The sequence below is a fragment of the Antennarius striatus genome, chromosome 5 (genome assembly GCF_040054535.1).
Source record: "Antennarius striatus isolate MH-2024 chromosome 5, ASM4005453v1, whole genome shotgun sequence".
Taxonomy (NCBI): domain Eukaryota; kingdom Metazoa; phylum Chordata; class Actinopteri; order Lophiiformes; family Antennariidae; genus Antennarius; species Antennarius striatus.
In genome coordinates, this window is record NC_090780.1 from 12,493,309 (window position 1) to 12,510,972 (window position 17,664).

General features: G+C 41.6%; 1 protein-coding gene across 1 annotated transcript in view; it reads left to right on the forward strand.

Annotated features, from left to right (window-relative positions):
- Nucleotides 1-17,664, forward strand: part of erc2 (ELKS/RAB6-interacting/CAST family member 2) — a 33,147-nt gene that overhangs the window by 11,382 nt on the left and 4,101 nt on the right. The window contains exons 5-17 of the mRNA XM_068315487.1: nt 2,908-3,063; nt 3,979-4,146; nt 4,535-4,702; nt 5,656-5,793; nt 6,211-6,351; nt 6,595-6,735; nt 8,056-8,091; nt 9,910-10,112; nt 13,815-13,938; nt 14,134-14,294; nt 14,878-15,025; nt 16,355-16,981; nt 17,468-17,535. Of these exons, the coding sequence (XP_068171588.1) occupies nt 2,908-3,063; nt 3,979-4,146; nt 4,535-4,702; nt 5,656-5,793; nt 6,211-6,351; nt 6,595-6,735; nt 8,056-8,091; nt 9,910-10,112; nt 13,815-13,938; nt 14,134-14,294; nt 14,878-15,025; nt 16,355-16,981; nt 17,468-17,494 (2,238 nt within the window). The 3' untranslated portion in view covers nt 17,495-17,535. The remainder of the gene's footprint in view (nt 1-2,907; nt 3,064-3,978; nt 4,147-4,534; nt 4,703-5,655; nt 5,794-6,210; nt 6,352-6,594; nt 6,736-8,055; nt 8,092-9,909; nt 10,113-13,814; nt 13,939-14,133; nt 14,295-14,877; nt 15,026-16,354; nt 16,982-17,467; nt 17,536-17,664) is intronic.

The window sequence follows — 17,664 nt, forward strand, 5'->3', positions numbered from 1 at the left end:
TACATGAGTGATTAAAGACATATGAGGGAAGTTACAGCTAACCAGGAACAACGCTAGCCATAAACAAGGCTTGGGTTAGCTTCTATAGTCACAGTGCTCGTCATAAGGGAGAGGTTATCTCAGATGGTCATGACTTTGTCCCCAATCCCTCTCTCTGCCGCTGCCCTCACACAACCACACTACCTAGATGGCTTTTTTTGTGTGTGATCATATGTAGGGAGAACAGTCTTCTCTTTCCAAATGTTTATCTCTTTATTGATTTGGACCTAAAGACACATGTACAAGTGCTTTACCCCAAGACAGGAGGCCTGTGGTAGTCCACAAAGGTCAGAGTTGTCCACATTAAGCTTCAGGTGAGTGTCTTTCAACCACATGAAGAAGATCCAGCCCTTCGTGCTCCTCCTCCTCTTGCAGAAAATTATGGACTGGGTTCATACAGGTTAATATAATAATACATTCCATTTCACCAAAAACAAAGTTAATTCCTTTTGTGAAGGTCTTTATAAAAGAATCTTTATGCTGCATGTTTTATGAGTCTGAGCAGACAAGATCATTGGAAACTTGACTGGTTGATGGAGGTACATAAACAAGAGGCCATAAGGTAATTATTTTATTTATTTACATTATTTTCAATTATTATTTTTGTTCAAATGAAGGGTCTATGGCTTTACAAACAAAAAGCAGCTAGTCGAATCATACGAGCTGAATCATTGACTACAAGCCAGTTATAAATACACATCCAATAAATATGATTGACAACGTACACATTCAAAATTGTTAAAAGAAAACTAAAAATAAGTCAGATCTGAAGCCTTACCGGTTCATAAACTAAAAATAGTGGAACATTTAATTTCAAACATAAGAGCATTCTGTGAAGTGTCTTTGTGAAGTATTAACTGACAGTATATGCTACAGTAGCACCCAGCATGCTGGTGGCCTTTATTACATCACCGTAGCAACACAAAACAGCAACACAAAATAATTGATTGATTAAGTACAAATAAGAAATGCAAATTACAACTCATAACAATGTTGGAATAATTGAATGTTCATCAGACCTGCTGTATGTTCACAAAACATACCATATAGCAGGTTTAGAAAGTTGTCAGGGATTTTTTTTTTACTGGTGAAACAAATAACCAACCAATTACCAGGCAATTAGGAGTCTAAGGATAGATTGCGTCTCTGAAACAAACAGCGAAAGTCCATCAGTGCAGCGCAGGAACAGGGAGAATATGCAAGTAATGTTTTCAGCAGGATTGTAGATGGGGAATTGAAAAGGGTCAGTATTTGGGCAAACTCATTATTTTAGGAAACATCCTAAAAATAGATTTGCATTGCAGTATTTGAAGACCCCACCCATCACCATCAACTGCAGTGGCTTATAGCTTCTGGCTCAAGCATAAAATCATTTACATCCTGTAAATCTGATGCAGCTGGAAGATATTAAATTTGTTCCTATGATAAATTTGCTCGGATCGATGCTTGTTTTCCAGATGACTATACAGGTGTTGTACCGCTGTGCACGGCGCGAGCTTCACTGCAGAGGCATGACATCACTTCCTCAAAATAAATCATGACATCATCTCTAGGCTGACACAGCCCACTCACTCAGCTGTATTGGCTCGGCATATGTCCCTGCCTCCCCCCCACCCGTGGTCACGTGACATCCGTCCTCTGGGATCGTGTTGATTTGCATACAGAGCGAGGGAAGACCCGCCCCCTCCTCCTGCTCCTCCCCCTGTGCTGTGCAGGAAGATCCCCACATCTCTGCTCTCTCTCCGCCGTGCTGATGCCGATGCTGATGGAAACGCGAGTAATCCTCCCTTCCTCCCTTGCATCGCTCCCGCCCTCTCCTCCTCCTCACTCACCAGTACACAGTACATACATAGCCTGCCTGCTGCTACCATGGAAACAGGTGTGGTTGTTTATGACAGTAAGAGGCCAGTTTACAGGGAGACAGACAGAAAAAGAGACACACAGAGGCAGGGACAGAGAGATAAAGAGCAAGATTTACTGAGCAAGTTGGTGAAGCAGTGATTACATGTGGATGGAATAAAATCTCCCTCTTTTGAAGGTACGATGTCTTGTATCTATTTCAGCAACGCTAGTTCATCGATGTTGGTCTCATTAGATGGAAGGCTACGGTCAGTTGCGACCACAGGGCGAAGTGCATGTGCATTCCCAATGCTCCGACGGTAACTCCTCAGATCCATTTCGTTCTCTAGTCTATCATTCCTCCTTTCGATATATTACCCTTATTCCTCTGCAGTGGGCTCTGAGTGACCCAACGGCCACAAGTTCACAAGACCAGAGCCACTGGAATGAAAAGGGGGAGAGACACAAAAAGAGAGAGAGAGAGAGACAGGAAGTAACAAGGTTGCTCAATGGTCTGCTGGAGAAGGAGATGGACCATGTCTAATCTTAAAGACGTTTTATTATTTATTTAAAAAGCTGTGAAGCTAAAGCTGCACTCACAGTCGCAGTCCTGAGACTGGAATCTGCACTGAGTGGCAAGCAACTACGGCAAAAGCTACAGCTTGTTACTTTTCTGCCTTTCCCTCTGCACGTTTCTTTCTGGTCACTGGGCGATCTCTTCGTGCTGGATGTGTGCTCAGTATTTCCCAATGGTGATTAATCCTCTGAGCTGCTGCAAGGAGCTGGGTAGAAAGCTTCTGATTTCACCGACAGATACTGCAGTTGTTCTCAGCCTCACCAAAGTGCTCCTTACTGTCTGTCTTTATGTCACTATATCTCTGTCTTTTTAGCCTGTCAGTATAGTTTTTCTTGTTGTTAGCTTTTTTTGTCGGGACTCTCACCTCTTGCTTATTTTCTTTTCCAACATGCAACTTGTGGACTTACCAGTCAGGGTTTTGATATGTGTCCGTTCTCCATGTTTGTGTGCAGGATACCAAAATTGCCTCTTTGGAGCGCAACATTCGCGATCTGGAGGATGAAATCCAAATGCTGAAGGCGAATGGCTTACTGAACACTGAAGACAGAGAGGAGGAGATCAAACAGATGGAGGTCTACAAGAACCACTCAAAGTTTATGAAGACCAAGGTAGACCTTTTCTGCACCAATGCATATACTTGTAGAGAGAAGGATCCTGTAAAAATAGAGCTTTAAAAAGAAGCAAACTGCATTGCGTTGCTAGCTATTCACAGACGTGTGCAGAAAATGCTACGGTGAATGTGCCATTTAAATTAGCTTTAGCGTTTAGTTTCATTAGCAAAGTGTCCTGCTGGCAGCTTTCTGTGAGATGCTTCTCTGCTGAGCTCAGTGTCAATGTGTTAAATAAAACCTTGAGCTTGCGTATAAAAACCCATTATTAGTTCCATATCTAACTCTGATGACCAGAATGACTCAATAGTAAAGTCCACAAAGTCACAACCGGATGTCATCATTAACCTGCTCAAGTTTTAAACCCAGTCTTTATTTCCATCAGCCCACACGCCGTGATGACTTGTTTCTAGCTGTTGCATGTCAGTACCTGCAGTGACACAAGCCTATCGACCTCAAATCTGTAATGTTGTGGTGTGTGGTTTTCTGTCTCCCTTTAGCTCTTTTACTTACTGTTCCTTGTATTGACTGACCGGGTGCAGACCAGCCACAGTTTTGTTATTCTATTTTTAGATTTCTATTCATCAATCATGAATAGAGATGATGTATAATATATGATGAATGCAGGGGAGTCAGTCCCAAATGCATTTTTAATGAGAGGCGCATTTATGAAAATAGAGCAAAAGCTGCACTGACTACGACACAGTTTTGTAAAGAAAGGTTTCTCATTCTTTCTTTCACACTCTCTCTCTCACTCCCTCACACACACACACACACACACACACACACACACACACACACACACACACACACACACACACACACACACACACACACACACACACACCAATGACATAACACCCAATCATTACCGTGTTTATGTAATTAGTTAGCCGTCTTCTGTTTCTTCTTTAGATTGACCAACTTAAACAGGAGTTGTCGAAAAAGGAGTCAGAGCTACTGGCTCTGCAGACAAAACTCGAGACCCTCAACAACCAGAACTCAGACTGCAAACAGCATATCGAGGTGCTCAAAGAGTCTCTCACTGCCAAGGAGCAACGTGCTGCCATCCTGCAAACAGAGGTAATGAAAAACTCCTGCATTAGTTTGTATGCATCCAGTAAATCAGCCTTACAGTACACTGCCTCACAAACAGCTTCGTGCTCTGAGCCAAACTGAGAAAAAAAATAGCCTAACTCTGAGGCTGAGTCTTATTACTGCAAATCATACCAGCACTCGATCTCCATTGGGAGCAGAGACTTACTGCACTGTGACTTAGGTCATTACCAGATAAGAGGTAATGTTTTGTGTCCCTTAGTAGCATGGTGAAGTTCAGAAGCTAATAAACTAATAAATAAACAATCAGGCGTGCTGAGCCTCTGTGTTTTTCCACATTTGCCTGGAGATTAAATTAAGTCAGAGAAACAGTTTGAACTCTTGCTTGGGGGTTTTTGGCTGCTTCTTGCTTCAGGTTGATGCTCTGCGTCTGCGTCTGGAGGAGAAAGAATCGTTCCTGAACAAGAAAACGAAGCAGCTTCAGGACCTGACAGAAGAAAAGGGCACTCTCGCTGGAGAAATCAGGGACATGAAGGACATGCTAGAGGTCAAAGAAAGGAAAATCAATGTCCTACAGAAGAAGGTAAGAATCAGAGTTGGACATAGGTTCAAACTGAAAGGATATTTGAAAAGATGAAAGTGGGAAAAGGGCCTGAAGGCAACATTATCATACAACAATGTGAGCTTACTATAGGTATTATTTGTAATCAGCTGATGAATGGAGTGAGCTCTTTTGTAAGACTCTGCTATTATAAAGAGCACAAAGCAGGGTGGCTTCACTTTCCATTGAGACTCAGTCTGCGTTGCTCTCAAAGCTCAGTGTCTTTATTGAGACAAGCAAGGGCATATTTCTGCCTCACTGATCAAGTTTGCGTGTTTATGTATGTTTGTGTGTGTGTGTGTGTGTGTGTGTGTGTGTGTGTGTGTGTGTGTGTGTGTGTGTGTGTGTGTGTGTGTGTGTGTGTGTGTGTGTGTGTGTGCGCTAAATATAGGCAGAGTGTTACTCTGTCTGATCCTTACCTGCTCACACACTGCCGGTTTTTACAAATTTCTTTCATTTGTCCACTTTTATTACTTGATTTTTCACATTTTTACATGACTGTTGTTTTCTAATTTGTTTATTTCATTTTGTTACATTGTCACTGTCATGTAATGGAATTGATTCCATTAGTGTTCATATTTATTGTGGTCTGATTTTACAGTGGTCTAAAGGCACATTTCCGATTTGCTCTCAAATGGCAGCTTGATTGACATTCTGCTTCTTATTTTATGTCTCAAACTGTTGAACTCTGAGATTTCTGATTTGAATAACTTCTTCCTGTTACAGAAAATGTTTTTGTGGAAAAACTCCCAACACATTTCAAACTATGAACATGAATGTATTAATCTTTTAATTGTTTTAATTAATCATTTTTATTTTTGTTCAAATCCAGCTATTATGCCAACCTTAGTCAATACTCCGGGGTTTACGACCATGCCATTTACTTCTATTTTTCTGCCTACCTTTCCACCACCATCTTCCTGGTCCTGTACCAGATTGAGAACCTGCAGGAGCAGCTGCGGGACAAAGACAAGCAGCTGGGGAACCTGAAGGACAGGGTTAAGTCCCTGCAAACCGATTCCAGTAACACCGATACTGCCCTGGCCACCCTGGAGGAGGCGCTGTCAGAGAAGGTGCGCAATGACGTAAACAGCTGCTGCAGGATAAAACGTTTTTGGTTGGGAAGCCGCTTCATTCAGAGCCTACAGAGGGAAACTGTCACAATGACTCAAATTTGGTAGTAAATTGTTTTCAAACCCTTGAAATGAAAATTTTCATTCCCAACTGGGATGGGCTGCGGTCCCATAGAATTGCTACAGTTGCTTTGAATGCTTAGTTTTACATGGAACACTCATGTGTTAAAGTATGTAATGTGTATGTATGTAATGTGTGTGTGTGTGTGTGTGTGTGTGTGTGTGTGTGTGTGTGTGTGTGTGTGTGTGTGTGTGTGTGTGTGTGTGTGTGTGTGTGTGTGTGTGTGTGTGTGTGTGTGTGTGTGTGTGTGTGTGTGTGTGTGTGTGTGTGTGTGTGTGTGTGTGTGTGTGTCTTAGGAGAGGATAATAGAGCGTCTAAAGGACCAAAGGGAGAGGGAGGACAGAGAACGTCTGGAAGAAGTGGAATCCTATAAGAAGGAGAACAAGGATCTGAAGGAGAAAGTCAACAGCCTGCAGATAGAATTAACAGAAAAAGAGGTCAGTGAGGATGCATGAAGTGTTCTTTTTTTTTTTTGTATGTGATAGTTAAAGGTGTGTAGATGACCACAGTTTATTACACATCCTGTGCCTTTAAATTCTCAAAATTTCCCCTGTATTGTACACACCACATATTGTACACCCTTCTTTCTTTATGCCTTTATCTGATATTTAAGATGCCATCTCTGTAAATGTGGACTAGCTAGGCCTCCTTGTTCATATCTGCTCTTTGTCCACCGGCAGTCCAGTCTCATCGATTTGAAGGAACACGCTTCATCCCTGGCGTCTTCTGGCCTCAAAAAGGATTCAAAGCTCAAATCACTGGAGATCGCCATTGAGCAAAAAAAAGAGGAGTGTAGTAAGTTGGAGACACAGTTGCAGAAGGTAGGTGTGAGACTCATCCAACAGAAGCCCTTACTGGATAATGTGGATAATGTGTACGTTTGCTTATGAGATTATGAAACGTTAATTATTCATTTGGAACCTCGGTCTATATTTTGTATTGTTCTCAGCACGTTTTAGGAAACCATGGTGGAAGAAATAATTACATAACTTTATATATAACAACCAGCTGTAAAGCAAAACAGACAAAAAGGTCTGTATATTATAGTGTATGGTGTAGTGTAAGAACCGTTTACCTCTTTCATCATGCTCCAGTCAAATATGTGGGGTGGGGACTCCCTTCAGTCCAGTAACGCTAACAGGTTGAACAGTTTGACATAAAGAAAGCATACAAACATTCAAATGAACTGTTGGCAAGGCACTCTTAAAAGGTTCACGTGGAATCTGTTTTGTAGCTTTTTATTGTGTCACATGATCTACACCCAAGGAATGTGGTGTGATCAACAGGGATGTGGTCCTCATGATAAGGTTGCTTTGTCAACTAGTGTTTCTTTACAACACATTGAGCATTCAGTTTCAAATAAACCGTTTTGCTAGCATTTTTTGTTAGTCGTTAGTGTGTTTGTTTGTTTGTTTGTTTATGTCCTTTTTCTGAATGTAACTGTCCCTTTTAGTTTAGTCACACATAAGGACTTTAATACAACAAACACAGACTCCACAATGAGATCCCCACCTACAGGTTTGTCATAATCATGACATTACCTTATTGTGATTATTTCGGCATGATTATTGTTAATTATCATCAATGATAATTCTAAATATTATTATTATTATTATTATTATTATTATTATTATTATTATTGTTTTGTTGTTACTATTATTATTTTTATTATTATTATCATTATAAAAGGTAGATAAGATAGTCAACTCAAGCAAAAGTTTTTCATATGAAAATTTCATTGTCAGTTAAAATCTCATGAACATTAGATCCCTACCTCCGAGACCCACCTTATATAAAGTAGTTGACCAGGTTATTGGTTACCTCATCATTCCCTCCCGTAACATGCAGCACTGTTCTGTTAGGGACCTGCAGGGAGCTGACAGTTCATTAAATACCCCTCTCAGTGGCTTCCTACTCCATAATCCAAATCCCTGTGTCTGTTCATCAGCATTTGTCCCTGATGTGTTCCCTTACCCTGTAACAACATGTGCTTTACTGATGTTACTGCTCTGTCAAACATGTATTGTAACATGTCTTATCCTGCTGTTCTCTCCTTTGGTTCGATCCAAATCCAAACACTTACTCTCGCGGATCCCACCCCACTCCCTCCGTTCCAATCAACTTCTTCCTTTGCAATGTAGCAAGCTGAGCAGCTATTCAGTCACATGAACAATCCTGTAAGTCCCTCTCTTGAGCTCTCCGAGACACATATTGAAAGCATGAGGACACTGATGACTTCTTCTGAAACATGCTAGATGGTGATCATGCCAACCCCCCCCCCCCCCCCCAGCGAAGGCTTTCTCCCACCGACCCACCCAGATGCATGTTGGTCATTGCACTGTACTAATATATGGAGCTTTATGTTGCACTCCAGTCCAATGCAGCGTATTCATTCTGCAGTGATTTGTGTTTGTGACACATGGGTGACACTGGTGCTACATATGCAGTGTTTTCAGTTAATTTTGTTTGGTCAGTTAGAATTTTATAGTACACAGTGTATCTGCTTTGTGTGTTTTCCTTGTTTTGGCTCTATACTTGGTTTATCTGTGTTTGTTTGTTTATATAAAGTGTGTTTTTTTATTCTTGCACACAAGGCTTTTGGTATACTTATGTCCAATGTCAGATTTTAAGTGTAAGACACATTTTGTGGTCTCTAGTCCCTCATCGGGGAAAAAGTTTGAGAGCAGGATATATACACTTGTAATTTGTCATGCTAGTACTCACAGGTAAAAGCTCACAGTTCTTACTTTGACGGACAAATTACATCAAGTAACTTTCTCTTACAAAACCTACTCTCCTACTGTATACAATAATAAAGTCAAAGTACATGTTCAGGGATTACCGTAACTTGTAGTTGCCTCATAGATTCTTATACCTGAAACCATGTGAAAATAAAGTAGACCTTTTCCTTCCTTTTCCTTCATTTCCACTTGTTACTGAATTCTGGTCAAAGATGATGAATTTTTTTTGTCTAGTTCAGAATTGTGTTTATTGTAGGATTACAATTGTTTTGAAGGATACACTGATATTTATTTTTGAAGCTGATGCCATCATTTAATATTTTCCCACGTGCTTCAGTAAATCCCATTTTTTGTGGAGCTTTCTGTAAATTTGTCCCACAAGTTGAATCCTAACATCACTCCTCATGCTTGAAATATGAAACTTAATATCAGACATCGGATTTACTTGGTCCCTGTTGCATTTTTTCCCTCTATTTTAAAGAGTGATAATCTCAAAGACTGTGCAGCTTCATTGGGTTTGCATGATACGGTCAACCTTGTTGCATGTTGTCACTGTCAGTGTTGCCACGCTTCTTCTTCTTCCGTGTGGTGCTGTCAGCTGAGGTATCAGCTGTGGTCTGGATCACTGCTGTTTTGGTGGATGCTCTCTGGCTCTGTATGATTCTTGCACTTCTGCAACCTGTACTGACATGTATGACTGCATATTTTCCAAAGGGTGATGTGTAGCACTGTGATGTACTCAATGGAGAATTATAAACTGTTGCAATAATGCAGGATTAGATCCATATTGAGCTCTGATCAGTCAGTGACTGAGAGCTGATGAGACAGAATCATGATTTACTGCTGATTTATACCATTTTTGTCAATTAAACTACTGCAAACAGACACCTAAGGTATACATACTTGGTGCATTCTGCAAACTCACCAAGTGTGTTGAAATGACTGGGTGTCTCAGAGGGTCTTTTAAAGGAGCTCAACATTAACTCTCCTGAAGCTAATGAACCCGCACTAGCAATGATGCCCATGTCTCTAAAATTTTACTCAACTTCATTCATTCAGAGGCAATGACAGCAGTAGTAGTAAATACGACAGCGATACACCACAATGTGCTGTATTTATGTATGTATATCTCTTTTATTAGCAGTAAAACATCCTGTATTTTAATTTTATTTTCCTATAGCTGACATAACTAACTGGATGTACCTTGGGTTGTTTGCATGTTTGTTTGTTTGTGTCTCTGGTGTGTGGATGCAGAAGGCCCACGAGGTGGAGCAGCAGTCTGGCTCCAGAGGGAACCCGGAGTACGTGGACCGGGTGAAGCTACTGGAGAAGGAGGTGGGCTACTACAAGGATGAGGCCAACAAGTCTCAGACGGAGGTGGAGAGACTCCTGGACATCCTGCGAGAGGTGGAGACAGAAAAGAATGACAAGGACAAGAAGATCGCTGAACTGGAGAGGTAAAAAATAGTTCAGAATAATCTGAACCGTCATTTTTTCCTCAGTTATTTATTGTTATTGTCCCTTAGAGAAGAGAATATTTGTGTATTATTTCAGTAAAATCATGACATTCAAAATTTCATAGGAAGAAGAGTTGCTGTTACCTCTTTTTTGCTTTTTTCTTGCACATATGTAATGACACCACTTTGTTCCAATAAACCAAGTAGCAGATTAATGACACACATGTAGTGTGTCTATTACACCCAAACAACAATAATCAACAACATCACAGTCTAACACAGAAAAATGTAGAATTGCATTGTATGTTTGTCTTCTTCCTATTGGTGTCTATTTCTACCATAAAAATATATGAGGACATCGATCAAAACATCATCCACCAAGAGCGAGTTCAACAAAAATATGACAAGTTAAGTTTTTCATTTATACTTAGTCCTATCCTACACCTGAACAGGGACTTGAACCCAAATTCACGACTCAGAAAGGAAAGTTCAAATCAGTAATCTTTAATAACAAAGTCCCAATTGAAAATCACTTTTACAGAGGTAAATAATTAAGACCATGACAAAGAGCAAAAGTTTCAAAATAACAGTGGCAAAGTATCAAAGAATAACAAGATGTTGTTTCAAAGAATTTAAATCTCACTTAGCATGACCCGAAACACAGACTGACTCTGGTTCAAAAACTCAAGACAAACTGGCAGGACAAAGGGAGACACAGACTAGTTATACATGAGGTAGAGGAAAACAGATGGAACCAATCAGGGGCGGGTTGACAATCACGTTGCATTCTATGATATTACACACCTTTACATAGATGTGTTCCTGTTTTCTGTTGTCTAAAACTACTGTGTCCTAATGGGGCCAGCTAAGAGTAGACCGCACTGGATCCAGTCAATGTGTGACAAATATACCTTTAAATGGGTGGTAGCTGATGCTGCATGTTGAGACGCACTGGATGGCTGTCTGCAAGATGTGCTATGTTAGATGTTGACAGTTCAAACGGATTTGAGTGAATGGAGTAAAGCCAGAGGTCCCATCACGGTTCTACTCTTGCCCAGTCGCAGCTTTGGGCTCTGGTCATCTGATGGGACTCTGATTCAGCTGGACAGGAATGAGACTTAGACTTCATTTGTTGGACTCTATTTTCCCCTCCCACATAAGCAGTCCAACATTCACCACCTCCTTTAAAATCCAGTTATCCAGTCGAGGACATTTCATTTCAGTATCATGTCAGACATGTGAGTGTTGTTGCATTAATTGAGTCTTCTTGTCTTTTTTGCCATCTTTACCCTCTTTTTCCTGCCCTTTTCCTCTTTTAATTCTGTTTCACCCGTCCCTTTCTCCACCCTGCCTGTCGTTGGTCACACCTATATTTAACTTCCATTTTTCCTTTTCAAAAAAAATTTTTGAAACTATTTTCAACCTTTTTTTCGACTCTTTCTCTGTTGCCCCACCCACCCACCAACACCAGCCCCCCTCCCTCTGCCCCTCGCCTCATCCCTCGTCCCGGTGGCAGAGCTCCCCCTGACCCGCTTCCTTTTGTGTCTGCTGCCCCCCAGCAGATCGGGGGCATGGTGTGGGATTTCCTGGGAAAGTGAGTGCTCTGCCCTGGCACTTCAGCTCGGCTGTATGGTTCAAGTCTCTGACTTTGAAATGCTGCAACTACCTCTGGTTTCACACACGTCCCTGAGTCTGCCTCCTGTCCAGAGGACCCACGGATCTTTGTATCACAGTGATGGCCTGTCCGTCTATTATCCTGGTGTTTTTGTTGCAGGCGTGATGCAAAAACCCCTGGATAATTACTGCTTGGATTCCCTTAGCATGCTCGGTTTGTGGTTAAATGTATGTGTTCCATAAGTGGGTTTTAATTACTTTATTCTGTTTGAGTGTGTAGGACACGCACTGCACGTGTATTTTGTCAAATTGCATGTGGGTACCAATGTTAATATTCATCCATTCCTAACTGACACAAATAATGTCATCAAATATTTTAATATTTGACAAACTGTATTATTATTATTTAAATCATCAAATCCAAGCATCACATTGGATTTAATTGTTTTTCTTTTAAACTTTTGAATTTAGGTAAGGAGTTCAAATCATTTTTTTTCAGTAGATTCTGTATGAATTCACAGGGTCATAAATATTATTCATTGATATTCCTTTGATTCTCTGATCAGTTTATTCATGCTCCTGTAGTGCTGCAGGTGCACATTACACCAGAAAACCCACAGTTGACAAAATTTCATAACTTACTCAGTAAAATTTTGTCCCTGTTGAAAGAAACCCACCAACAAATTTGCAATAGAGTAAGAGATGTATAATTGTAAGTACAACTGTAGATACTGTATTTTATGTTGTATTATTCCCAGTCTGTAGAGTAGGTAGAACGTGGTCTTATTGCTCAAACTGCTCCAGTTTCATTCATCCATTTTGATTTACCACACAGTAACCACCAGTGTTTTTTGTTTAAACTACAGTATGTTCTCACTAAAGCACACAAACACATTTTGTAATTTTGTTTGTAGCATTGGCCGTTTGTTGTAGTTTACTGTGTCTGTGAAGTTCTGATCTTCGAGTTGAGGCCTCTTTCTGACATTAGCACGTTTCCCCACTCTTTCCATCCACCCATCTGCCTACTGTTCCCTACGTCATTCAGTCACGATCACATCACAATCACCCCAGTAAGGTAACCCTCCAGCCTTTTCTCTAATGATCTTTCCATGTACCCTCATCCCTGGTCCCCCTCCTGACCCGCCCTGTGCCAAGCTTGACCTAACAGAGAAATGACCGGCCTAGCTGTCTGCATGGCTAGAGCTGGGCCCCAGGTCTACAAGCACTCACTAAGTGAGGTGCTTCAGTAGGTGGAGTCTGGACTGAACCCTTGGTACTGAAGTATGTCGATTCAGTCGTGTGTCTTCTGTCTGAATAACCCTTCATTCATGACTGAGTCTGACTACCACCCTCCCTCTCCTGGTCAAACCATGGTTGACTTTCCCTCCTTTTGCACTTGGACCCATCCTCACCCCTTCTCTTGCCCGGCTGATGTTTGCCTGTCTGACTGCATGTCTGCCAATCCCAGGCTTGGCAGCAGATGCACACGGTTCCATGTTGTCAGAGAAGGTGCATCCTGCATCGGCAGAGCAGCATCCGTCACATGCAGCTTTGTAATCTGATATTTGACAACAAATACATTTATCTCGACTAGGTTCTCTGTACCGTCTTCCTGTTTCTTTTGTTTTTTCTTGTCTCTGCTTCTAATGTCTCCCCCAATCGTGTCATACCCTTTTCTTCTACCCTTTTCTTTCCCCATCTGCAGTCTAGCTCCAAGGTAGGTGTTGTCCTACCCCTCCATCTTTTACCTGTCTGCCTAAACCCATCTCAACTCTCGTGGTCAATCCTTCTTTCATCTCAGCAGTGCTATAGTCACATAAAGCTGAAAATCATCTTTGCAGCTCATGTCTTCCTGCAGTTCTGCGATCTCCATTTACTAAAAAAATAACATACATTCAAGGGACATGACATGAGCATTATTATGTCATATCATGTTTGAGTTTCAAGTTTCAATATAAGGACAATTAACTCTCATTAACATGCTTTTTTAACACTGTGGAAATCATGTATTCCCTCATAGATAAATACCACAGTGACTGAAGACATGGGGCATAAAGATTTTTGTGTCATATCTATGTGTTTATACAGACAAGGTGGTAAAGACCAGACTAAGAAGGGACCAAACATCAAACTGGGACCACAAGCTGAGAGGAAAGGCTTAGGACAAGACGCTCGTAAGGACGGCTCCTTGGACAGCGGTCACCATTTAAAAGTACGCTCTTACCCAGGAGATGTAGAAATGGTCGCCAGTCATCAAAATCCAAATTTATATTAAGATAGGGTTTTACATAGTTGGATGTACTAAACTGGCTACAGTGTAAAAGATTGATGATTTAAGTTTTCATATTTTATAAAACATTTGTGTATTTAATTTATATAATTGGTGTGTGTTCCTACACATTGCCAGCTGGAGGAGCTCATGAACACACTGGAGAGGACGAGGCAAGAGCTGGATTCCACCAAGCAGCGGCTGTCGTCCACCCAGCAGTCGCTGCAGGAGAGGGACACCCACCTGACTAACATGAGGCAGGAGCGCAGGAAGCAGCTGGAGGAGATACTGGAGATGAAGTTAGTGTCATCCTGACAGTTGATTATTCCATTGTTCCATTATGAAGTCACACGTTTAATGTTATAGAAAAAGTAAACTAACCAATTAAGTACAGTATGTTCTGAAAACAGTTCAGGTGACAATTAGAGCATGGTTTATTATATAAAAATAAACGCATTAAACAGAAAGCATGAGCATTCTCACTCAATAATTCATGTATTGGTCCATATATCATGGATTCTTGATTCTCAGAGGATCCACGGGTAGATTTAAAGAAATTAAAAAGTATGGTGTGAGATCACTAATTCTGAATCCTTCTCCATTTACCCCTGTTAGAGAAGAGGCATGGAACCATCTTGTTTGATGCAGATAAAACAAGATGGCTGTCTAGTTGTGTTGTGTTCTCGTGTTTGAGATGATCACATGACAACTCCTCTAAAAATTAAAATTTCCATTAATGAACTTCAATTCAACTGATAGTTTTATTTATACTTCTACTTTGAAGCACTTCATGTGATGACTTTCATCCATTATCTACCTTTCATTAGTATTTTTTATCTCACAAAACTTCAGTGCTGATGGAATTACGTTTTATTTCTTCAGGCAACAAGCTCTGCTGGCAGCCATCAGTGAGAAAGACGCTAATATAGCGCTGCTGGAACTATCTGCCTCGAACAAAAAGAAGACCCAGGAGGAGGTGCTGGCTCTCAAGAGAGAGCGGGACAAACTGATGCACCAGCTCAAACAGCATGTTAGTATTTCACCACCATCACGCTATGCAACATTCTGTCTGTACTGCTGCTGCTTTTGAAGGCAATATTAATCAGAATGAAAAAGACTCAGCTCCACAAGCCATCCACCCATTTTTATCCACTGCATTGAGACGGCCACAGATGCTCTTTGCTGGTTTTGTTTTAGCACTTTTCCCTAATGCCACATCTAATTTGCTGCGTGAATCAGATGTGCTTTAGCATTTCTTTTACAAATTAAGTCTGGGCTCATTTCAAGTCACATTTTTTCGTAAGATTAGCTGCAGTTTTTACTCATTGAAATTCAGCTTCTTTATCTTTCTAAATCAAATCAAAGATACTTTACTGATCCCAAAGGAAATTGCAGTGTCCAGAATCACAGTAGCGCAGTCATACAATACAATCAAGAGAATAGTACACAATAGCAGAAAAGTACAAAATAGGCAAATTGTGGTTAGGCCGAAGTTATGTCCTTAATGTTCTTTGTCATGCCTAGTGGTCATCACGGTTAGGTGAAGTCTCAACTTTTTAGGTCTGATATTAGTTGTACATTTGGAATTTAATATTACATACAGTAAATATGAAATACCAGTAATGAAGGTAAAGCCAGATGATGCTGATCTTTGCGCAGCTAGACTCCAGAAATAATCAGTGGACACTCCAAAAAGTCTCTGCAGGCCAGAAACAGTTCCACATAACCTCCTTCACTCACAGCTTGGATTGTGAGTGAAGGAGGTTATGTTAAGGGTAGTTCAAGTCTGGACCTCTGGGAGCAGAGACTGACACACAAGTAAAAATCAACAGACTAAACAAAAACGCAGTTGAGCTTAACAAAAAACCGCTGAGCAAAAATGACAAAACTAAAAAACATAGAAAAGCACTTGCAACTGAGAGAAACACTCGCATCACAGAAAAAGGACGGAATAATCCGGCACCCTCCTCGGGAATAACCAGGCCTTTAAAGATGAGGCTGATGAGCAGAGTGGGAACTGGTGAGGCTCCGTCAGCTGCTACGATCCAGCCACACCCTGTCAGGAGAAAATGAGCTTTCACACTGACAGACCTGCAAGCATACCAACAGAACAGAACCATGACAGGTTATAGCATATTGATTATGTATCATTAGTTGTACTGATGGATGGATTTTGTTACGATCACACTGGCTAGCTGTTAGCCCCTGTTTAATTTTTTATGCTAAGCTAAGCTGGTTTCGGGGTGACTGTACTGGATGTCATTGCCCTTTGAGGTCTTCCTGTATTTATGTCCACTAATAACACTGACGTGTTCTTTCCACCAGTTCGACCCCCACCAACCAGTTTTCTCTTTTACAGACTCAAAGCAGAATGAAGCTGATTGCCGACAACTATGACGATGAGCAATATCACCAACACGGGCCTCACCACCCCCAGCCTCAGCCCCCACACGCCCAGCCTCAGTCCCAGCCCCAGTACCCTCACGCCCCCCACACCCAGCAGAGCCCTTACCCACATGGCGTACACCCACAACACCCACAACACCCGCAACACTCACAGGTACCCCCACAGCACCCACACTCACAGCAGCCCCAACCCCAGTATCCACACTCTCCTCACCCACAGCACCAACAGCAACACCCTCAACAACACCCTCAACAACACCCCCAACCTCTTCCCCAGCACCAACAGCATCCTCGCCCCCAGCAGCCTCAACACCCTCACCCACAGCACCCACAGCATCCTCCACAGCACCCTCACGGACACCCCCCTCCTCAGCACCCTCACCCTCAGCACCCACATGGCCCCGCCCAACAAGGACCTCACCCCCAGCATCCACACTCACAGCATCCTCAACACCCTCAGCACTCACAACACCCTCAACACCCGCACCACGCTCAGCATCCACGTCACCCGTCCCCACATCATCGTGGAGGAATGGCTCGAGGACCCCCCCATACTGGTCACCGCCCCGCCCCAGACCAGGTTAGACATTTCTCAACATGTGAGGCATTGAGTGTTTATCATTTACCGTCTGAATTTAATTTGTTTTGTCACCTCAAATTATCTGGAGGACAAAATGTATTTTTATTTAACAACGTTCCCCTTCTCTACGGTAGAATTGTGGTTTCTGGACAAGGCAAAAGTTTTTAGCAGGGTTCCAAATTTTAGTAATTCAGACAATTTGCAGGCGGCAAAATGTGCAGCTTTGTTAACACTTCTGACAGGCTGGGAAGGAGGAAGTGCAGCATACAGTCGTTCTTACACTGTGTTTACCATATTACAGCATTACATGATACCTACTTTAATTTTAAGCTACTGTAGCTTAATAACCATCTAGCGTTCTTCTAAATGTGACGTTCTGTCACATTTTTTTTTTTCAGTCATGTCTTTTGATCAGTGACTCAGACTTCTGTCTACTTCCCTCCCTTCATGTACGTCTCTCTGCTGCTGGCGTGACACACACTACAGGATGATGACGAGGGTATATGGGCATAATCCTTGCTGTGACAACCAAAGCTCTAATGATGTTCTGAGGGGTGAGGAGTAGTTCCTGATTTATTATTTTACATTTACTTTCTGAATGCATTCCCTGCTTTTTAGTATAATAGATAAGGCAGCTGCATGATTTTGTGTTTGTCATTATAATAATCATTCAGATGATTCAG